General features: G+C 45.2%; 1 protein-coding gene across 5 annotated transcripts in view; it reads left to right on the plus strand.

Annotated features, from left to right (window-relative positions):
* LOC137621550 (calcium homeostasis endoplasmic reticulum protein-like) overlaps positions 1-23,728 on the plus strand; it is a 127,435-nt gene that overhangs the window by 37,361 nt on the left and 66,346 nt on the right. For all 5 annotated transcript variants that reach the window (XM_068351936.1, XM_068351938.1, XM_068351937.1 and 2 more), the window contains exons 4-5: positions 5,188-5,355; positions 19,132-19,367. In XM_068351936.1, the coding sequence (XP_068208037.1) occupies positions 5,188-5,355; positions 19,132-19,367 (404 nt within the window). The remainder of the gene's footprint in view (positions 1-5,187; positions 5,356-19,131; positions 19,368-23,728) is intronic.

Below are 23,728 nucleotides of genomic sequence, written 5' to 3' on the forward strand. Positions count from 1 at the left end.
GTAAGTTAGACTCCACAGTAAGTGATACCTTCGGATGGAAGCTCCCTAAAACGCCAGGTAGGTCCCCTATGCGGATGGAAGAGGGCCTGGATACCTGGTTCCCTAGTGTTGGGCGCCAACCCTCGTTCCCAGCTCCTCTGACGGCGGTTCCAGAAACCTTCCTGCAACCCTCTACCTCGGGTACGCAACGAGTCGCGAAGCCCTCCGCGGCCCCCGCTTCTGCCCGCCGTGCGGGTGGTACGGTGTCGTCGGGCTCTTCGGATGGTGGGGAGTCATTCTCTTCGGAAGAAGAAGCCAGGAGGAGACATCGGCGCCGGAGGGAGCGGTCCAGGAGCAGGCGTTCCCGCTCAAGATCCAGTTCGAGGTTCAGCAGGAGACGATCCCGCTCTCCACGGAGGAAACACAGGAGGAGTGGGTTCCCCGATGGTGATTGGGTATTCGTTCCCCGTAAGTCAGAGTTACAGTGTTCCCCAGACCGGCGGTCCAGGGATTTCTCGCCACGGAGACCATCCTCCAGACGTAGGTATGACCCTCGCAGGGAGAAATGCGAGAAGGCCTCTGCAGGCAGGCGTAAGACCGCGAAGCCTCCGGTTCACCCCGCCCAGCGGGGGGAACCGTGCTTCCTTACGAGCAGCCTGGCCGAATCAGCCCAGCTGGTGCGGCCCTCGGACTTTAAGGAACGGTTCCCGCCGTCGGGTCAGCCCACGGGATCCGCGTCCTCGTCCCCCAGAGAGCATGATCGGACGGTAGTCCTCGCCTGCTCGGCGATGCCAGTCCTAACCCCCGTACCTGGTACGGAGGTCTCCGCCGGGGAAGACCAGTACCTCCGCAGGGGAGTGCCTGTTGTGCCAGAACCAAGACGCCCGGTGGGAGTGCCCGGTGACCCGGCTCCCCGGGACCAGGTCGAGGCTTCGGCCGACGGTAGGGAAGGTTCCCCGACCGAGGATTCGGCCTATCGAAAAGTTATAAGCCTGATCAGGAGACATCACAGGATTGAAGAGCCAGTTGCTACCGATGAGGACTACTGGAGGTCCAGCCTTACCCGGTTGATGCAAGCGCCTGTCCAACAAAAATCCTCCCTGGCACTTCCTGTGGCCCGAGATCTCGTCCTGGGCCGAGAGCACGTTGATAGAGTGGTAGCAGGCAATGCTGAAGCTCCCAAGACGCAGAGCTCTTCGAAGTTGCTCCAAGGGCTCAAAACACAGAGCAGGGTCTATGTGCCAGAGGGACAACGACCGGGAGCCTGCAAAGTGGAACCTGCTCTCGACATTTTGGGACAGGGCGCCTCGGAGGACAGAGCCTCTTCAGCCCCGATTTGTTTTTCACAATCGGAGGCTGCGATGATGGAGGAGATGTCTAAGGACCTAGTTCACGTCTCCTCTTGGTTAGACTGGTGGGCTTCCACTCTAGTAGGTGTGCAAGCAACATATGACCTGACAGACCCAGAACAGCAAAGCCTCCTGAGGGAGCTTATCATCTCTGGGGGCAAGACCCTTAAGTTCCTCACCTACCAGTCCCTCGCCCTGTCAGCGAATTGGGTGCTTCGCAAAAGGGACACCATCCTGGCGAAGCTTTCCCGGAAGGTCCCAGACAGAGAGGCGAGGGCCATGAGGAGCCTTCCTGTGTGGGGTGACTCCTTGTTCCCCTTGAAGGAGTTAGAGGAGATCATGGAGAAGATGGCTAAGCGAAAAGAAGTAAACGCGCCCAGGCCTCCGCCGGTAAGGAGGCCCCCCTACAAGAGGTCAGCCTCAGACGGTTCCTCGGCTCCTCAGGCCCCCCCTAGCCTGACGAGGAGAGAAGCCCCTTCTTCCTCTTGGGCCTCGGCACCTCAGCCCCCCCGTAGAGGAGCCCCAGCAGCGTCGGCCTCGTTTAGGACAGGTTATTCTGCCTCCAGGAGAGGCCGTTCAGGCCGCTCCTCCAGGAGGAAATAGAGTGGGAGGCCCCCTACTCCTGCCCAAGCCTCAGGTTGGGGGATGCCTCAGACTACATTGGCAAGCATGGAAGGCTCACGGAGCAGAGCCCTTGGACAGTGTCCGTACTGAAGGAGGGCTACAGGTTACCGTTCTTAGCAGAACCTCCCCCTCTAATTCCGGCCAGCCTGTCGGAGTGGTTGGTACCCAAGGACCCGTTGAAGAGGGCTGCCCTTCAAGAGGTGGTGTCCACCATGTTGGAGAAGGGCGCCATGGAGGAGATCCTACACCCAGGACCAGGTTTCTACAGCCGCCTGTTCCTGGTCGAAAAGGCGACGGGGGGGGTGGAGACCGGTGATAGATCTGTCGGCTCTCAACAAGTTTATAAGAAAGACAGAGTTCAAAATGGACACTCCAAAGTTGGTCCTGCTGTCCTTGAGGGAGAAAGACTATATGATGACCATAGACCTCAAGGACGCTTACTTCCAAATTCCGGTCCTCCCCTCGAGTCGGAAGTTTCTCCGGGTGAAATGGGGTACCCAGATCCTGCAATTCAAGACCCTTTGTTTCGGATTGTCGACAGCTCCCCAGGTATTCACGAGTGTCTTCACGAGAGTCTCGGTGTGGGCTCACGAGCGAGGCATTCGCCTCATCCGGTACCTGGACGACTGGTTGCTTCTTTCCTCCTCGAAGGACGTTTTGAAGGAGCAAGGTATGAAACTTCTCCAGTTTTGCTAGGGTCTGGGTATCATGATCAACCCAGAAAAATCGAACCTATCTCCCTCCAACAGAATGACCTATTTGGGGATGACACTGGATTCTCTACTAGTGAAAGCTTTTCCGTCGGAGGAGAGGATAAGCAATCTGATGAAGATCCTTCGTCCGTTCCTGTCGGGGCAACACAGGAGGGCGAAGGACTGGCAAAGACTAATAGGTCATCTGGTGTCGTTGGAAAAACTGGTTCCCCAGGGGGAGACTCAGACTCAGAGCCGTCCAATGGATCCTGAAGAACTTCTGGTGCCAACTGGACTCGCACCAGAAATTAATCCCAGTCCTACCAAACACAATACCCTCCCTGGAATGGTGGCATTGCCGGTCAAACTCGCTCAAGGGGATGCCCTTCGCGACCGACCCTCTTGAGTTACTTCTATTCACAGACGCCTCCAACCAGGGATGGGGAGCCCATCTCCTCAACGGGACGACGAGAGGAACCTGGATGGACGGGGAGAAGGACCTACACATCAATGTTCTAGAGTTGAAGGCAGTCCAGAAAGCTTGCCTGCACTTCGTCGATCTACTCTGGGGTTTGTGCTAGCACTGAAGGATGTTATTATAACTTCCTGTCTTGTGACTCATGGAATCTATACAGATGCCATTGCTCACAATATGCTTTATATTAAAATGTAATAATTATCAAAATTCACAATGACCGAAGAAATACCGCATTTTCTTGTAGGGATCAATGTTTTTGACTTATTGAGTTACTTTTACTAATTTCCCTGTAACTATGAAAGTAAGAGAAATTGTGACAAAATATTTCATATTCGCATTCTCCATTGCTGTACAAAGCTCAGTGAATTTTTTCAGGATTTTGTGTTTTTTGTCCCATACCCCACATATTGGCTTTCCGGCTGGGCCTTTAAGGAGCAAAGCTGACAGAGCTTATACGCTGAAATGTAACTTTTTGTTCTGTCACTGATTCTGAGCTTGTGGTAACTGCTGCCACTGTTCACTTCTTATCCACTTCAAGAGTTTTCTCACTGACTGGTAAACTTCAGTATCGGTCAACAAGGTGAGGCTTGTGTAACAGGGAATGTTGTTTACACTGGTATAAGGTAATAATTCCTTTTGGACCAAACTCCAACTCCTAGGTAATTAAGGGTAAAGATGCACTGTCATGTGAAGCTATATTTTTCCTCTTATTCTAGTCTCAAAAGAAGGCGGCAAAATTGAATATGTTCAGGAAGGCCTGTCAGAATAAATCCTGTGGGGACTGAAAATGATCTTTCCTTTCATTTGAGAAAAGGAAACAGTTCCCACCCAGTACCCAATCCCGTGCATCAGGCTGTGTGCCCAGTATGGCTATATGCTGAAAAGAATGACTGGCTCTCTTTCTTTCATCTTTCCCTCTTGGGGAACAGCACCTACGGTACTCTGAAAGCTGACCTCCTCCGTCTGCAGGTAGAACCATTTCCCTTGTGTAACCGGGTATAGAAATATATTCTGTATTTGTTGCATCTACATACCCCCTGGTTAGGTAGGATTGGGTATGGTTGGTTCAAAGATTACTACATTTCTGAAAGTTCTTATATAGACTAGTCAAACTGCTAATGTCACACAATCACACAGATTGCTCAGGCTGCTAAAGTGTGCTATTGCACTTAGGTTTTAGCAAGGTGTCAGGGGAAGAATAGGCGGTGGGGAACGTCAATGAATTGGAGGACGTTCAGATGCCTGAGGTGCCTTAGGAGAGTGTCTCTGCAGCCTAGAGAGATATTCCTTAGTTATTCTAAGGGGTCTGTCAGGAGATGTAGGAACACCCGCAAATTTATTTGGGGGATCTTTAATCCCTTCAGGGCATGAATTGGTCTACCGCTAAAGGTGGTCACAGCGGGTATCTTCAACGAAGATATAGGAGTTTTGAAGGAACCCAATTCTACTGCAGAAGCTCGTGAAAAACTCATGAAATTGGGCGAAATACTTGTGAAAATGCAAGACTCGTGCTGAAACGCACGTATAAGGGATAAACCTCCAGGTCAAAAGCCAACCAGTTGGTTAGGTCAGCCACCCAGCTTAGGGGTGAGTCTTTCTTAATAAAGAGCGAAAGGGTTTGTATTTAGTGTCGGAACAAATGGCAAATTTCAAAGTAATTTGTATTTTTCCTAACGAGATAAACCTCGAGCTCTTCAAATTTGGCCCGACATCACCTATCCTCCCGTAAGTCCTGCCTGCAAGCAAAACTGATGATAGAAGACAGGTGTGTGTGTGAGCAGGGTAGCCGGTACTACCCCCCTAACCCATGCTAACTAACGGTGGGGTAGTTACACCTCGCTAAAAGTCTTATGTCTAGTCTTCCAGCTTTGCTGAAAGCATATTCCTTAGTAGAGTGCTCAAGGTTTGTATCATTAGGAAAAACACTAAGTACTTCAAATTTGTCATTTCAAAGAATATCTATTCTGTAATTGTTGGGAAATAATTTTTGGTGACTTAAGTTTGTGATTTTTTTTTATAATTTTATACAATAAGTAATGTTTGTTTGTTTTTAAATATTAAACAGGCAGGTGAACCTGGTGCCTTCACGACTAGCACAGCTGGATATGTGCAGCCTCCACCACCGCCCCCACCTCCTCCTCCTTCAACAAATTTAGATGCAATCACTGCTCAACAGCAGCAGTTGCAGGAACAAATACATCAGAGTGAACAAAATCTAGCTGCTCAGCAGCAGGTAAGAAAATATCTCTATAGTTGCTACTTAACTACTTAGACAACCAGTTTCTTTAATCAATGCGTGTGCTTCCATTAATTAATTTTCAATATTAAACTTACCCGATAATCATGTAGCTGTCAACTCCGTTGCCCGACAGAATTCTATGGAGGGATACGCCAGCTATCACAATACTAGAAGGGGGTGTACTTACCAGCGCCACCTGTGGCCAGGTACTCAAGTACTTCTTGTTGACACCTCCTCAATTATTCCTCTGTCGTGCTTCCGGCAAGACGTTCTGGGATACGCTTATGTTCTTGGAGTATTTTCACGACTTTGGTGAAGTATTTCTCTTTGATTTCGGCTGTCGCTTTACTGGAAACTTCTATATTAGCTTAGTTAGCTTTTGGAATTAATTTGATTACTTATGGTGACGAAGAGAGTATGAACTCTCTTTCACCTTTAAATGGCCGACCCTTCCCTTAGACGGAAGTGTTGGTGTCTAAGAGAGTATAGACTCTCTTTCTTAATTTTGCTTGACAAAAGTTATAGATTTATTTTATATCTCTCCGCCTCTTATAGGCCTCTTCGATTAACTTCCTTTTTTTTTATAAACTTATTAAAATTAATTTTTATATTTGTTTATATTCGACCTTCCTAATAGTAGGCGGTCTTTTCTTGGTACCGAAGTTAATTAACATTGAGCCCGTCATTTCGGTTTTACCTGTTAACATATTATGCTATTTTAATGTCTTTGAAAGAATTTCTTTGATAGTCTAGTACTGTTTTCAAAGTTGAACTAACGTTTTGTTTTGTCTCTGCAGTTGTTGACGTTCAGAACGTTCAACTTGCACTCTATCGTTACGATAGAGAAAGAATTTTCACGGTTTCACATTGCAGTAAGAGTAACCGTGTCTAGCGTTTTGTTCATTCTTTCTTAACTTAATGGTTTTAATCCTAATAAAGGAACTTTTCATTTTGGGAAATATTTCAGTTTTTTTCTTGTACAATAATATGTTTTAACGATATATATGATTGGGCTCTTCTCTCAGGTTCTAAGTCAAGAGAGAGAGAGAGAGAGAGAGAGAGAGAGAGAGATAGAGACGGAGGGAGAAAGAGGAGGATAAACGTTTCATTCAAGCCTGCCAGGCGTACGAGTAACGTTGTTATCGTTTTTTGCTCTTCTCCCTAGTCTCTTTAGGGGAAGAAAGTAAACGTTGCTAGAGTGATCTAGTGTTTAGTCTCTTTCCAGCCACTGAATTATTTATCTTTCATTAGATTTTTCTGTTACATTGTAATTCTGTTTTCGCAATTACTAACTTTTGAGAAAGGATAGAATTGCGTGTTTCAGGTACAAACCACTTAAAGTTTCGAGTTCAGTGAAATAAGTGCAAACAGAAAATCAAAGTGATAAGTGATTAGCGCAAAGTGTGTCAGTGTTGTGCGTGAGGGTACTTCTGTGCGCGCCAGTCGTTCTCCCAGTCCGGGACCTCTTGCAAGCTCCCAAGCCCAGGGGAGAAGCAATGTCGAAGGACAAAAGGGTTCAGCAGGCCTTGATCGGCGCACAGAAGTATCCTCGGTGGTTGTGGGCGTGTCTTACCGAGACCGTCACTCCCACCCGCAGACGATTGAGCCCTTATTTTGCTCGTCTGCAGAAGAAATTTAGGGGAGAAAACGCTGGTCTCAGGTCTCAAGACCTCTTAAACATAAAGTCCAGACCTATGCCAGACGTACGAAGTTAGAGTTCAACAACCCGGATGCAGACATTGGGTTAGCTCTGACTCTCCTCAGTCATCAGTTGAATGCACTCCGCCTAAGAGGAGTAAGGTTCTGCCGCAACAGATCTCTGCTGTTAAGGCTTTACCTCAGCAGACCTTAGTGTCTGCCGACCCCAAGTTGACTCTACTGCAGTCCATGCAGTCACAACTTTCGGTCTTGATGCGTGAGTGTCGGGCTGAGAGTGTTGCGCCTCCGCCTCCGCCTACACTCCCTCCGCCTGCGCTCGCTCCGCCTGCGCTCGCTCCGCCTGATCGCAGTACCTCCTGCCAGGCGTACGATGTTGAGCCACGTTCTGAGTTGGCTGTTCCCAGTGGTGCTCAGCCTCCGCCTTCTTTAAGGCAACCTTTACAATGGGATCAGGAGGATTATACCTCTCTTCCTCCGCCTCCACTTGCTGCTCCACCAGTGATGCAACACTCGGTTGAGGTACAACAACCTCTCCCGTCCTTGAGTCAGTCTCCTCAGCTCTCGCTGCAGCGAGCTCAACCCTCCACAAGGCAAGCACCACTACACCTTAGCCTTGCGCCTCAGGAGCCTCAGCTTGCGAGACATTTACCTTGTTCTGCGCAGCCTCTACCTCATCGCGCTCCGCTCACACCACAGGAACAGGAACTTGCTACTCCGCTTCCGCCAACCGCTCAGCAAGCGCAACCCTTGGGTTCAGCCACTCATGCCAGGAGTCAGCCTCCTCCACCCATGCGCCTATCTTCTGCTACTTCCTTTGATCAGCCTTTGCAGACTGAGCCTCAGGTGTTCCCTCAACAGAGTCTTGAAGAGGAAACCTCAACTATTGTTGTTCCAGCTCGTTCTGACTCTGCTGTTCAGCATACCTTACCTCCATTTTCAAACCTTTTGATAATGGAGGTTATTTGTATTACTTATAAAAATATATTTGTATTCCTTGCAATATATTTTTAACAATATCGCGGAATATGGCAAAAAATATGAATCATGAGTTATGAATGTAAGGTAAATATTATGTTGATATTTAAACCCCATGCAAGCATGCATAAAGCACTCTAGCACTGGTCATGGAATTTCTGAGAAATGTTAAACGCCATGCACACGCTCTGCTTACCTTACAGCATGCTCTACATACAGCATGCTCTGCTTACAGCATGCTCTGCATACTACATGCTCTGCATACAGCATGCTCTGCATTCAGCATGCTCTGCATACAACATGCTCTACATACAGCATGCTCTGCATACAGCATGCTCTGCATACAGCATGCTCTGCATACAGCATGCTCTGCATACAACATGCTCTGCATACAGCATGCTCTGCATTCAGCATGCTCTGCATACAACATGCTCTGCATACAGCATGCTCTGCATTCAGCATGCTCTGCATACAACATGCTCTACATTCAGCATGCTCTGCATACAGCATACTCTGCATACAACATGCTCTGCATACCTTACCGCATGCTTCTCAGTCACACATCTTTGGTTGTTGCCAACTCACTAGACTGTCAAGCAGTTTCATAACGTTGCCTTCTAGTCTGCTGCTTTTGCACCAGTGAACCCTCACTGAGAGAACTTAGCTTTTCTAGGATATGGTCCCTGTAGATGAGAAAGTTCTTTTCTCCCTCCTTCTGATATTCCCTTGAGGACTCTGTCATTTGGAGGGAGCCTTTAGCTGCATAGCCTCCTATGGACTTTTATTTAAGCGTAACATGCTTCCAGGGAAGGTAATGGTTCCACTTCAGTCGCTAATCCCGTCTGTTACCACACCTGCTCCCATAGACCTTGAGCTGTGTTGCAAGACATGCAGTCCAAGCTTAGTCCTTGTTAGAGGATTTTTTGTTTACGGAGTCAATGTGTCACGGGGAAGACGTTCAACAACCAACAGAAGTGACTTGTTGTGACGCAGTGCGGCAACCTCAGCAACCCGATAAGGAGTTGTCTGTACGACCCAGACAGTCTAGACAGATTCGGGTTGTCACTGTACTTCCTCGCTTGCCCATGATTGACAGTTCACAGACTGTGCAGCAGTACCATGATCTTGTGTCCGGCTCCGTCAGACGACTGGCTTTTAAGAGCTTCCACAAGTCGTCGCTGTCTGGAGATTTTCAAATGGACTATGGATCTGACCAAGGAACTGGGCCTCCTGGTCAATTTTGAGGAGTCTCAGCTCGTTCCATCCCAGACCATTGTCTCCTTGGGTATGGATCTTCAGAGTCGAGCTTTTCGGACTTTTCCGTCGGCCCCAAGGATCTTCCAAGCCCTAGAATGCATCCAGAGCATGCTGAGAAGGAACCGATGCTCAGTCAGGTAGTGGATGAGTCTAACAGGGACACTTTCATCGCTGGCCCTGTTCATCGTGTTAGGGAGACTCCACCTCCCCCCCTTCAGTATCATCTAGCTGCTCACTGGATAAAGGACATGACGCTAGAGACGGTCTCAGTTCCTGTTTCCGAAGAGAGGAGGTCTTCTCTCGCGTGGTGTAAGAACAGCTTTCTTCTCAAGGAAGTCTACCTTTGGCTGTTCAGAAACACGACCGCCGTCTCCTCTCGGACGCATCAGACACGGGCTGGGGTGCGACTTTGGACGGACAAGAATGCTCGGGAACATGGAATCAGGAGCAAAGGACACTTCACATCAATTGCAAGGAGTTGTTGGCGGTTATTCTGGCCTTGATAAACTTCAAGTCCCTCCAGCTTAACAAAGTGGTGGAGGTGGACTCTGACAACACCACAGCCCTGGCTTACATCTTCAAGCAGGGAGGGACTCTTTCGTGGAAGTTGTTCTAGATCGCAAGGGACCTACTCATCTGGTCTAAAGATCGAAAGCTAACTGGTAACGAGGTTCATTCAGGGCGGTATGAATGTCATGGCAGATCACCTCAGACGGAAGGGTCAGGTCATCCCCACAGAGTGGACCCTTCTCAAGAATGTTTGCAACAGACTTTGGGCCCTGTGGGGTCAGCCAACCATAGATCTGTTCACTACCTCGATAACCTAGAGACTCCTGTTGTATTGTTCTCCGATTCCAGACCCAGCAGCAGTTCACGTGGATGCTTTTCTGCTGGATTGGTTCCATCTCGACCTGTATGCATTCCCGCCGTTCAAGATTGTCAACAGGGTACTTCAGAAGTTCTCCTCTCACAAAGGGACACGGCTGACGTTGGTTGGCTCCGCTCTGGTCCGCGAGAGAATGGTTCTTAGAGGTACTGCAATGGCTGGTCGACATTCCCAGGACTCTTCCTCTAGGAGTGAACCTTCTAAGTCTACCTCACGTAAAGAAGGTACACCCAATCCTCCACGCTCTTCGTCTGACTGCCTTCAGACTTTCGAAAGACTCTCAAGAGCTAGGGGCTTTTCGAAGGAGGCAGCCAGAGCGATTGCCAAAGCAAGGAGAACATCCACTCTCAGAATCTATCAGTCTCAAGGGGAAATCTTCCGTAGCTGGTACAAGACCAATGCAGTTTCCTCAACCAGTACCACTGTAACCCAGATTGCTGACTTCCTGTTATATCTAAGGAAAGTAAGATCCCTTTCAGCTCCTACGATCAAGGGTTACAGAAGTATGTTGGCAGCGGTTTTCCGCCACAGAGGCTTGGATCTTTCCACCAACAAAGATCTACAGGACCTCCCTAGGTCTTTTGAGACCTCAAAGGAACGTCGGTTGTCCACTCCAGGCTGGAATCTAGACGTGGTCCTAAGGTTCCTTATGTCATCAAAGTTTGAACCTCTCCAATCAGCCTCTTTTTAGGACCTCACATTAAAAACTCTTTTCCTCGTGTGCTTGACAACAACTAAAAGAGTAAGTGAGATCCACGCCTTCAGCAGGATCATTGTTTTCACATCTGAAACGGCTACATGTTCCTTGCAGCTCGGTTTTTGCTAAACGAGCTTCCTTCACGTCCTTGGCCTAAGTCGTTCCGAGATCCCAAGCCTGTCCAACTTGGTGGGGAATGATCTGAAGAGAGTACTTTGCCCAGTTAGAGCTCTTAGGTACTATCTAAAAAGGTCTTAACCTTTACAAGGACAATCAGAAGCCTTATAGTGTGCTATCAAGAAACCTTCTTTTCCAAGTTCTAAGATCTCAGTTTCTTACTATTCAGGCTTCTGATTAGAGAAACACATTCTCATCTGAAGGAAGAAGACCTTGCTTTGCTGAAGGTAAGGACACATGAAGTGGGAGCTGTGGCTACTTCAGTGGCCTTCAAACAGAACCATTCTCTGCAGAGTGTTATGGATGCAACCTATTGGAGAAGCAAGTCAGTGTTCGCATCATTCTATCTCAAAGATGTCCAGTCTCTTTACGAGTACTGCTACACCCTGGGACCATTCGTGGCAACGAATGCAGTAGTAGGCGAGGGCTCAGCCACTACATTCCCATAATCCCATAACCTTTTAACCTTTCTCTTGAATACTTTTTATGGGTTGTACGGTCGGCTAAGAAACCTTCCACATCCTTGTTGATTTGGCGGGTGGTCAATTCTTTCTTGAGAAGCGCCGAGGTTAAAGGTTGTGATGAGGTCCTTTAGTATGGGTTGCAGCCCTGTATACTTTAGCACCTTTGAGTTGATTCAGCCTCCCAAGAGGAACGCTGCGCTCAGTAAGGAAGACGATCTTATTAAAGGCAGAGTAACGGTTCAAGTCGACTTCCTTACCAGGTACTTATTATTTCATTGTTATTGTGGATAACTGATTATATGAAATACGGGATACTTAGCTATCCTTTAGTCTTGTACACTGGTTTTTCACCCACCCCCCTGGGTGTGAATCAGCTACATGATTATCGGGTAAGTTTAATATTGAAAAATGTTATTTTTATCAGTAAAATAAATTTTTTAATATACTTACCCGATAATCATGATTTAATCGACCCTCCCTTCCTCCCCATAGAGAACCAGTGGACCGAGGAATAATTGAGGAGGTGTCAACAAGAAGTACTTGAGTACCTGGCCACAGGTGGCGCTGGTAAGTACACCCCCTTCTAGTATTGTGATAGCTGGCGTATCCCTCCATAGAATTCTGTCGGGCAACGGAGTTGACAGCTACATGATTATCGGGTAAGTATATTCAAAAATTTATTTTACTGATAAAAATAACATTTTATGAAGTGAAAAGTAGTTTTAAAAATAACACAAGGACTGCAGAGCATGTTTAAAGGATTACTTTGAAAAAATTTCAGCATCAATTCAAGGGGAGCAAATTTTTTTTCTTTTACATAATAAAGTGGAAGACGATTATCTGTTAGTTGTTAACCAAACTAACAAACCTTCCGTTATTTATGTGTAGATATATCTATCAACAAAGCTGGAAGGTAGCTAATTAGACTTTAGGTGCGAGGTGGCAACCCGGGGGTGGCAAGTGGTACCAGCCACCTGTATATATATATTCACAGTGATAATCTAGTCACTTTTTCTATTTGGCTTGTAGAGAGTGGATGTCTCCTCTCTCCTCCTCAAGGTTCCCCTAGACATTGACGAACATTGTTTTGTGCTTATTTTATGCTTACTTCCTCTTTTTCAGGTGTGATTGTGCTTGGTTGATGATATGGGAACGTGCCCTGGTTACGAAGGTCGTGCTTGTGGGACCTTCGTGTCATTGGTAGACACCAACCCACATTCTTTGTGTCTGAAATGTACAGGGCGTCGTTGCAAGCAAGACTCTCCTTGTGACAAGTGTAGGGAGTGGTCTGCCTCCCAGTGGAAGAAGTTTGGGAGACACAGGAAGACGAAAGCTAAGTGCAAACGCTCTCTCTCAGTCTAACTCGGAGATGATACGATTGCGAGTTTCCTCCTCTTCTTTGCGCTCTCTTACACCTCTTTCCAAAGCTGCTTCTCAGCTGTCTTCCTCCAGGGAACAACCAATTAGGAACGCAGTCCCTTTAACTCCTGGTCGATCTCACTGACTTGGGGGTGTTGTTGCCTCCTCTAGGGAAAAACTTCTTCTGCCACTGAGATCCCCTTCTCTATTTCAGATGTTTTGCTGGCTTGGTCATCTTTGGGGATACAGTACCCCTTCGAAGGAAGCGCTTCTTTGTCTCCTCCAACGTGCAGCTAAGAGAGATTCTTCAACTTCACCCTGGGCATTTGCGAACTTCTACTTTCACCCTCCAGACAACCTCTTGCTGATGACGAGCCTTCTAGCCATCATGTGGCTCCGTCATCTCCTAATATACAGACCTTTGTTTCCCCGTTTAGGAATGTTTCCAGCTTACAGGCTAACCTCCTTCCTACTGGTGCTGAAGACAGTCTTCTGGTGGACGACGCTGCAGGGGACGAGACTCATCACCTTACCTTATTGGTCGGTCACGATGTCATTTGCGGCAATCCAATGATGAGATCAGAATTTATTCTGATCAACGATTGCAGGGGCGAGACTCATCACTTCATCTTCCTGGTTGGTCAGGATGTTGTTCTCGACAATCCAATGTTAACATAAAAGATTAAAGGTTATCATGGTCTCAACGCTCTTCTTCACAAAGGTATTCTAACTCTAGGGCTTCATGCTCACGAGACCGAATGTTATCTTGGTCTCTGCGTTCTTCTTTCTGAAGTGGTTATAATAGGAGTTCAAGATCACAGGTAGTAGGTTGGACAGGGCACCAGCCACCCATTGAGATACTACCGCTAGAGAGTTATGGGATCTTTTGACTGGCCAGACAGTACTACATTGGAACCTTCTCTTCTGGTTACGGTTCATTTTCCCTTTGCCTACACACACACACTGCATAGTTTGGCCTATTCTCTACATATTTTTCTCTGTTCTCATACACCTGTCAACACAGGTTACCAAACAATTCTTCTTCACTCAAGGGGTTACTCCACTTTAATTGTTCAATGGCCAATATCCTCTTGGTAAGGGTAGAAGAGAGACTTTAACCATGGTAAGCAACTCTTCTAGGAGGACACTCCAAAATCAAACCATTGTTCTCTAGTCTTGGGTAGTGCCATAGCCTCTATACCATGGTCTTCCACCGTCTTGGGTTTGAGTTCTCTTGCTTGAGGGTACACTTGAGCACACTATTCTATCTTAATTCTCTTCCTCTTGTTTTGTCTTGGGTTAGAGTTCTCTTGCTTGAGGGTACACTTGAGCACACTATTCTATCTTAATTCTCTTCCTCTTGTTTTGTAAGTTTTTATAGTTTATATAAGAGATATTTTAATTTTGTTACTCTTCAAATATTTTTTTTCTTTTTTCCTTTCCTTATTGGGCTATTTTCCCTGTTGGAGCCCCTGGGCTTATAGCATTCTGCTCTTCCAACTAGGGTTGTAGCTAAGCAAGTGATAATAATAATAATGATACTCTCACAATCAAGAGATTTAAGCTCATGTTCATGAGATTCACGCTCGTGTTCACAAGTTCACTGATGTCAGTTTCAATCTAGACATTCACATTCACGATCACGGGGACGATTCTCGCGTTCATGAGGGCGACTTTTATGTTCACGGGACCGTCGCTCACGTTCACGGGACCGTTTTTCACGTTCGCGATCGCGGGGGCGCCGTTCATGTTCAAGAGGAAGACACTCTAGACGTTCCCGACACTCCCGTTCGCAAATTAGTTGTTCACATTCTCGAGCAAAACGTTCATGATCATGAGCGAGCACTCACTATCACGAACGGGACGCTCATGATCACGAACATTCGGTTGCAGGACATTCTAAGCTTTCTTCTTCCAGACAAACTCCGACTTAAAGGATATTCCACTGGCCAAATATCTGTTGTGCGCTCCGCCAAGGGGTCCCCTGGTTTGTTTGCGGCCTGGGGCGCTTTAGCTGAACGATTGCCGATGTTACTGTGTTAGCAAAATGCTCCCAACGCTTCTAGTCGCTCATGTTCTGAGACCTCTGTCGTTGCCTGTGGCGAGTGTTAATTGTCCTCCAGTTCCTCAGGTTCCTGTAGGGTTTCCTGCTTCTCGTCTGCCTTTGGTCCCTCGTGTTTCGGAAGTTTTCACTCGTGAATCGCTCGCGTTTCAGCGTGATTCTCGCGTTTTCACAAGCTCCTATAGCAGAATCAGGTTCCTTTACAATTTCTACACCTTTGGTGAAGATTCCTGCTGTGACCACCTGTAGCTCTAGACCGATTCTCTTTGCTGAGGGGCTGAAGAACCCATAAATAAGTTTGCTGGTGTCCTATATCTCCTGACAGGTCCCTTAGAATAACTAAGGAATATCTCTATGCCGCAGAGACTCTCCTAAAGTGCCTTGGGCATCTGAACAGCCTCCAATTCATAGACATTCCCTACCGCCTGGTCTTCCGAAGGAAACCTCCGACTTTTCAAATGGAGGAAAGCTTCCTTCTTGGTATGATACTCTGTTATCAGACCTACAAAAGTCCTTAGGGTTGGCTTTTCCACCTAAGCCTCGTCCTTCTCAAGTCAGGGGTGCCCTGCGCATTCCGTTTGGAGAGTTTTTCGTTGTCTTTCTCTCGCATTGACGGACACTTCAGTCCTGAGAAGCGTCTCATTAGCGCAGACTTCTATATCCGAACCCAGTGCTAAAGACAGAGTTTCTTCGGTATCAGATCCGTGTCTAGAGCGACTTCCGTTAACTCCGGGTAAAAATTCCACAGACTAATCTTTGAACATAGGAAGGAGAAGGCAATCTATACTCCTCCTCAAGTGGACCTTATCCAACCCAGCACTAGCAGAGATTTTTGATCTCCCAAAGAAATTCCTACCAAACTTCCTGTCCTTAATTCTTGTATTTTGAGGGAACCGCAAGCTATTCCTAAGACCTCAATCTTGGATAGGCATTTTTCTCCACCGAAAGAGTCGTAGGAATAAAACAGTCCCCAAGAACGCTAAGATCAAGGATCCACACAGACAGGAGTTTGAGGCAGGTTCCCGTGAGAGGGGTCCTTCTCATAATACTGTTGACGACTTTGACCTACCCCAAGCTTCCATGGACGAATGCTTGGAGGTAGGTGATGATGTGGACACGGACGAAGAATTCCTCCCAAGAGCGGGTAGTCCCAATTTGCTTTCAGAACAGGAATGAAAGGACTCTGAGCATGCCCTTTGGCAGGTCTTAGCCTGCATGAGATCCTTCAGTAGCTTGTCGGATCCTGGTACGACCTCCCATGAGGGCAAAGAAATGGTCCTTGACTAGATCTTTGGTACCCAGAGGCCTCCTAAGACTAGTGCGGCTTTACCCTGGTCGAAGGGCGTGATGGTCGCTAGGAGGGCTATCTCGCAGATAGCTGGAACTTCTCGTTCCTTGAGAGCAGCTTCATTTTCAGTCTCTCCCACTTCTTTTTATACTTCAAAGGAGGTGTTATGCGATCGAGGGCAAACCTCATTTGACTCCCGACTCTTGACCCCTCTGTCAAACAGCTGACTAGGGTATTCCTTCTCAAACACTCTTCCTTGAGAGCTTCCCTCCCGTCACCGGAGCTCCTGAACATAGAAAGAGGTGCAAAATATGCCACTCAGGCTGCTTCTGGGGTCGATCTATGGTTTGATGCATTAGGACGATTCATGCTTTCTGAAGACTTATCTAAGGAATCCACAAGGAAGTCCTTGGAATCCTTCCTGTTATCGGGTACCCGTACGTTGGAGTTTTTGTTGCACCATGCAGTTAACATATGGGCGAATACCATCCTTAAACGTCAGGATACGGTAATAGGTCATTTCCACAAGCAGGTGCCGAAGGTAGAGGTCTCACGTTTGAGAAACTTGACGCTCGAAGATTCCTCTCTCTTCTCTCCTAAGGAGGTAGAGAAAGCAGCTTATCGTTGGAGGAAATCTTCTAATGACTCTCTCCTTCACAGGGCCATGACATCTCGGTCGTATGGTAGGGCTCCATGGCCTCCCAGAAGTCAACACAACACCTCTTACCCATCGACTTTTAGGTATTCTGGACCTCCTGTGGTGTCCAAACTCCCTTTCCAAGCCAGGGATCAGAAATTATCCACATCCTTTCAAGGGAAGGAAGAGAGGTAGAGGGAGTGGCCAAGGAGGCTGCTCTCGCTAGGGAGGGCAATCCCCCCAACCAACCACCAGTGGGATGTGATCGGCTTAGGGTACCGCGTCCCATTCACTCCATCTCTCCCACCTCTGACTCGGAATCTGATTCCATTAATTTCCCTATAAGAAGGGGTTCGTAAAGGAACTGGATCTTCGAGCCGAGGTTCAGACCATGCTGCTGAAGGGCACTTTCCAAGAGGTCCTTGATGGGTCTTCAGGCTTCTATAGTTGACTCTTTCTTGTAAAAAAGTTGTATTGAGGTTGCAGACCAGTCATAGATCTCTCTCATCTGAACAAGTTTGTCCAACACACTCCGTGGAGAATGGAGACGGCAGACACGTTTATTCAGGCAATACAGTACGCCCAAGAGACTACATGTGTGTTTAGATCTCCAAGACGCTTACTTCCACATCCCGATCCATCCATCTTCACGGAAGTATCTCAGGTTTATGCACGAGAACATACATTACCAGTTCAAAGTTTTCAGTTTCGGTCTCTCGGCAGTGCCTCAAGTCTTCACTAGGGTGTTCGGGCTGGTGTCGTCTTGGGCTCACATAAACGGCATTCGACCGCTTTGTTATCTCGACAACTGGATAGTTATTGCAGACTCGATGACCCTTCTCCATCACTGAGACAAGCTTCTGGAGTTTTGTGAGGATCTGGGGATCTTGATAAATCTCCGGGAGTCTTTTCAGCTTCCATCTCAGAGGCTAGTTTATTTTAGCATGGTTATAGACACCAACCTCCAGAAAGTCTTTCCATCAGACAACGGAATCCTCAGACTTAAATAAGGGGCAAAACCCATCTTCAGACGGGAGATTCTACCGGCACGACGTTGGTTGAGCCTCCTAGGTCTTTTAACCTCCTTGATCCGGCTAGTTCCCAACAGCTGTCTGAGGACAGGATCCCTACAGTGCCAGTTGAAAAGGTCGTGGAACCGACACTCGGATTCCCTAGAGTCGCACTGATCCACATATCACAGACCAAGGTGACGGATCTTCTTTGGTGGGTGGCAGAGTTCAACCTCCGCACAGGCCAAGATCTCCTAGTTCTCCCTCTGGACTTGTTGCTCTTCACAGACACATTAAAAAAGGGTTGGGGGCTCACTTACCACAACATACGGTCTTGGGTCTATGGTCCGAGGACAAAAGGTGCCAACATATAAATCTCATGGAAATGAGAGCAGCCTTCCTAGCTCTTCAGCAGTTCCTTTGAATTACTGATGGGTCACTCTGTGGCGTTTATGGATGACGACACCGCTGTAGTGGCTTACATAAACAAGCAAAGAGGTAATTTTTCACTGCTAAGCCATCTTGTGGAGAGAGAGAGAGAGAGAGAGAGAGAGAGAGAGAGAGAGAGAGAGAGAGAGAGAGAGAGAGAGTGTGTGTGTGTGTGTGTGTGTGGTGGTGGTGTGTGTGTGTGTAGTTTTCAGATGTGCTGAAATGATAAGGCTATGTTAAAGAGCTACAGGTTTGTATGTTAAGGAAAATATAAATTACTCCCAAATTTGTAATTTTTCCCTAACTAATACAAACCTGGAGTTATTTATACAAATTGTTCCCCCATCACGTGTCCCCCAATAAGCCCTGCATGCAAAGAAAAAGTGACTATTTCATCACTCCGTGAGTAAATATACAGGTGACTGGTACCACTAGCCACTCCCTACCCAGGCTCTGGGTAGGGTTGCCACCTCGCACCAAAAGTCTAATTGGCTATCTTCTATTTTTGTCGAAAGATATATCCATATATAAATAACTCAAGGTTTGTATTAGTTGGGGAAATATACAAATTATCTACAAATTTGTCATATTTTTAACTTTCATAGATATACCGGTACTGTATGTAGTACTGTAAATTAACTTTTATTTCACTGAAGTGTTCTGACCTTTTGCTGTTTTTGCATTGGTCACTTTACTAAGTGGTGTAGCTTCTCTTGAGCAATTTCAAATGTAATGTACATTATATACCTTACGTTAACTTTTCATGGTGTCATACACTAGTTTAATTGCAGGTTCTTCATCTTATTCCATTTATTTCAGATTCCTTAATTAGGTATTTTCAGGTTATTAAACTTTTTTGACTGGTTCTAGGTTCTTGAACAGCAAAAGGAAGTACAAGTGAGAGAGGGTATATATGTGGCCAGGGGTGAAATGCTGCGCAACGAGGCAATGGAATTAGGATTTTCCACTCAAGAAGTAGATGAACTGCTTGGACCTATTACAGAGTCTTGCACAAAGGACTCCATATCCAATGGCAAGCATTGGATATTCACCAATGCTCAATCTTCCAGCAAAAACTTGTGGATATCGAAGTACCTTCTGTGGAAGTAAGGCTTTTATTCTATGTAGTTAGTAGGAATTAATGATAATACAGTGAACCCTCACTACTTCGCGGTTCGACCATCGCGGATTCACCACTTCGCGGATTTTTTCCATAACCCATATATATACAGTAATATATATATATATATATGTATGCATGTATTTATGTATATATGTATGTATGTATATATGTAGGTATGTATATGTGTGTATATATATATATATATATATATCTATCTAAAGTAGGAAGATGTGATGTAGTTCTAAGGGAAAAGTATGGGAAATATGTCTGGGTAATAAGCAAAGCTCTACCTCCAGTTTGTTTCTTCATTATGATCAGAGATAAATGTAAACAAAACATTGGTTGCCATTTTTTATCGTGCTTTTTAGCGTGTTTAGGAAACGCATGATTTAAAATCACCTTTAATATTTGTGCCTGTTTTAGTTTAGGGTACTGTAGTACTTGCATTAAGTGTTCTGTACATTAAAGGGTAGTTTGTTAACAGTACTACGTACAAGGGAAGGTTTTAAAAGTCTGAATATACATGTTGAATAAATAGGTAAATATGGTGTCACTACTTCGCGGATTTTCACCTATCGCGGCCGCGTCTGGAACCTATCTACCGCGATAAACGAGGGTTCACTGTAACTCATTAGATTGCTTTGACCATTTAGTTATGCTCTCTGTTCATCATCATTTACTTTTTATGACAGCTATTACCTCTATAAGGTTTTTTGAATAATACTCTCTACAGTTATCTCTCTTGTGCTTTTTGCCAAAATGTTCATCTCCGTCCTACTTGATTTGGTTCTGTAAATAATATGCCTACTTCAATTCTAACTGCCTATTTCCTATTCCTCCTTATCACTTGTTCAAAACATCTCTTGTCAGGTAGTGCCATAGCCTCTTTACCATGGTCTTCCACTGTCGTTGGATTGGCGTTCTCTTGCATGAGGATAGACTCAGGCACACTATTTTTTCTGTTTCCTTATATCCTTTCCTCACTGGGCTATTTTCCCTGTTGGAGCCCTTGGTGTATAGCATCCTGCTTTTCCAACTAGGGTTGTAGCTAAGTTGGTATTAATAAAAGTATGTAAGAAGGTAAAAAAGGTGTGTTCCGTAACTGGAATACAAACCTACGCTATTTATAGGGGTATTACCTTTGGCGAAGCTGAAAGGACGAGCCATTGGAAGCGAGGGTTAACCACCCATCCCGCTAGTTAGGGGGGTTGGGGTGGAGGGTAGTAACTACCCCCCCTCACTCACACACCTGTGACTGTACTAGTTTTTACTTCTGGCTCGGATGGACGATTATTACCACTCTTCCTCATCACCTTTCGGACTACCATTAATTATCTTTTACTTTTTAACTTATGTTTTCTTTTATATATATGAAAATAATTTTAATGTCTTTATATATATTTTAAGCTTTCTTTACAGCGCTTGTTGCTGTTTGTGTTAATGTATTGCAGCAAGAGAACCATCCTTTACAATCTTTCCCGGACGGGTGTCGTTCTGAGTTCCACGGCCTCCGCCGTAGGGGATTTGTCTTCATTGGGGACTACTTTTCTATTCGGATGTTTATGTCGCCCTCCCCCCATGTGTCCTTGGAGGAACCTGCCTGCGGCCTTCTCAGAGTTTGACTTCGGTGTTGCTCTTTCTCGCCGCTCTCCCTCGTTATGTGGGTTGTTGACAGTTCTTCTGTGGGGAACACCTTTACCATTTCCGGGTTAGGTTGTGCTCTTGAATGGTTTTCTTCATTGTTTAAGTTTTGTTAATAACTACTTGTTTTGTTACAGTTTTTATGTGGCCGCTCTCCTTCCCCGTCGGTGTCGGCCGGTGAAGGGAATGGGCAGTCCTTAATTTGTGTCTGTTCTCTTGGGGGACACCTTTCCCGTCCAAAGAATAGGTGCGCCTCTCAAGAAAGTTTTTCTCGCATAATTTGTCTTTGTTTTTTCTCAGAGATGCCGTACGTCTTCGTTCGGCTAAGACAGCCAACCTAGAAGAGCAGTGCCGTTCATTCCTTTGGATTCTGCTGTCCTTGCGCTGGCACTTTCTTGTTCTGCGTTTGTGGCAGCTACTGATCAGCATGCTGTCTTTGAGGAACTAGCTCCAGCAGTTTTCTCAGGTAGCGCTCAAAGCAGACCTTCATATTGAACAATGCTTGTTGACTTGAAGTAAAGAGTGCTGCTCGGAGGTCAGCCTCCAGGGGTTGGACTACTTCCCCTTCCGAGGGAGAGTTTTCCTCCCCAAGTGTTGGGCTGTTTCTAACTTCTGAGGGAGAACTTCCCTTCATCATCTCTGTCTGGCAACCTACTTTTCTTCGGCTGATTGCAGTTTCGTAGCCAAAGACTATGCTCCCCCCTCATGCTGAGCCGACTCTTCCTTTGGGGGCGGACCCTCTTAACAAGAGAATTCCTTGATGGAGTCAAGTGGTTTCTTAATATTGTTGAAGAATTGTGACTGGGAAGTGGGTTCTCAAACTTGGGGAAATTGATCCCCCAATTCAAATCTAAATTTCTATCTCTCATCTATTTCTTCTTCTCAATGTTACTTCAACCTTCTCCTGGTTTTATACTTTGTTTTATCTTGCTGTCCTAACTCTATGAGTATTATTTCACTTGAATTTATTTATATATATATATATATATATATATAGAGAGAGAGAGAGAGAGAGAGAGAGCGAGAGAGAGAGAGAGAGAGAGAGAGAGTGAGTGAGTGTGTCAGCTGTTGTAATAGAATGCCGTGATTTTTTTTCTTGTACCACTTGAAGCCAGGAATTGATCACCACAACTAACAAAAGTCATGTTAATTTCATTCTTAAACTCAGGTTGTAATATGTGAACTAAGATTTTATTTCTTACATAGAGAGAGAGAGAGAGAGAGAGAGAGAGAGAGATAGAGAGAATGATTTGATGCCAAAAAACCTCAAATGAATCTGAATATCTCTCTCTCTCTCTCTCTCTCTCTCTGTCTCTCTCTCTCTCTCTCTCTCTCTTACAGAGGTTTTATAATTATACTGTGTAATATAAAACAAATCTTTGTAAAGCAAATCTATACTGTTTAAAATATTACAAAATATTGCTGACGCGTTACCGAAGTTTAGGCTATTCACTGCTGATAAATGAACTCTGTCTACGTGTGAAAACTTTGAACACCAACAGGGACAGATAATTTTTCTTTATATACTGTGCTAAACTAAAATAATGCTTTAGTATACCATCATTAACACTACTATTAAAATTATCGAAAGGTTAGAGAAAGATTAATATTGCCACTACAGTATTCTGTTTACATTTTGTGAGTTGGTCTGGCATAGTTGCTGATTTCATTGTTGGTATGGAATTTCTCCTTAAACAGGCTATTTATTATGAAATTATGTTAATGAAATGTAAGGTAAATGTCGTTTGGGGACATTTATTATTAAACACTCTATTTAGGGCTACCAATATACTTAAAAAGACAATTGATTTGTTATATTTTGTAGTGCTTTACTGGCAGACTTTGAACAGCTTCACAGATACAGAAAATTTATTTTTGAAAACCAGCGACTGCATAAATGGGGAATCGCATAATTCGAACACGCATAATTCGGGACCGTACTGTATATATATATATATATATATATACAGTAGGGTCCCGAATTATGCGAGAATTTGGTCGATTAATGACCTCGTGTAAATGGAAAATCGCGAATTTCGAAACACAACTAACAGAAATAATTCCATTGCGGCCATGGCAACCAGCAATTTGCCTATTCAAATGTGTTTACTACCCATTTCCAATACTTTCTTTGTACTATACTGTATTTCTTTATAATATCAAATTGTTCTTGTAAATAAATAAAACATTTAATATACTTTAAAGTTCTAATAACTTGAAAAATGGTTAAAATTACAACCAGGATAGGTGTAAACACCATATATTTCCCGTTATAACACAACCCAAAATACAGACAAATTTTAATGTTTGTCATATCTATTGTATAATACAACTGGTGAATAGCAAAACCATCACTCTATAGACTAGCTTGTTGTATGATTGAAAATCCAGAATTATCAAAATAAAGGCGATTTTATATCATGCGTTTCCTAAACACGCTAAAAAGCACAATAGAAAACGACAACCAATGTTTTGTTTACGTTTACCTCTGATCACAACGAAGAAACAGACGCATTTATACATCTGTGTTTTTGAATTGACAGCAATTTTACCAAGTATAGATTATATGTTGAATTTGTTATTACCAATGTTCTAATTATTTTTTATTAGAACTTTCAAATAAATGAAATGAATGCCATTTATGAAATGTTTTTCTTTATGATGCCGCCTGAAACGGAAACCTTCCATTTGTTTACGCTCCAT

This window comes from Palaemon carinicauda, chromosome 28 (assembly GCF_036898095.1).
Source record: "Palaemon carinicauda isolate YSFRI2023 chromosome 28, ASM3689809v2, whole genome shotgun sequence".
Taxonomy (NCBI): domain Eukaryota; kingdom Metazoa; phylum Arthropoda; class Malacostraca; order Decapoda; family Palaemonidae; genus Palaemon; species Palaemon carinicauda.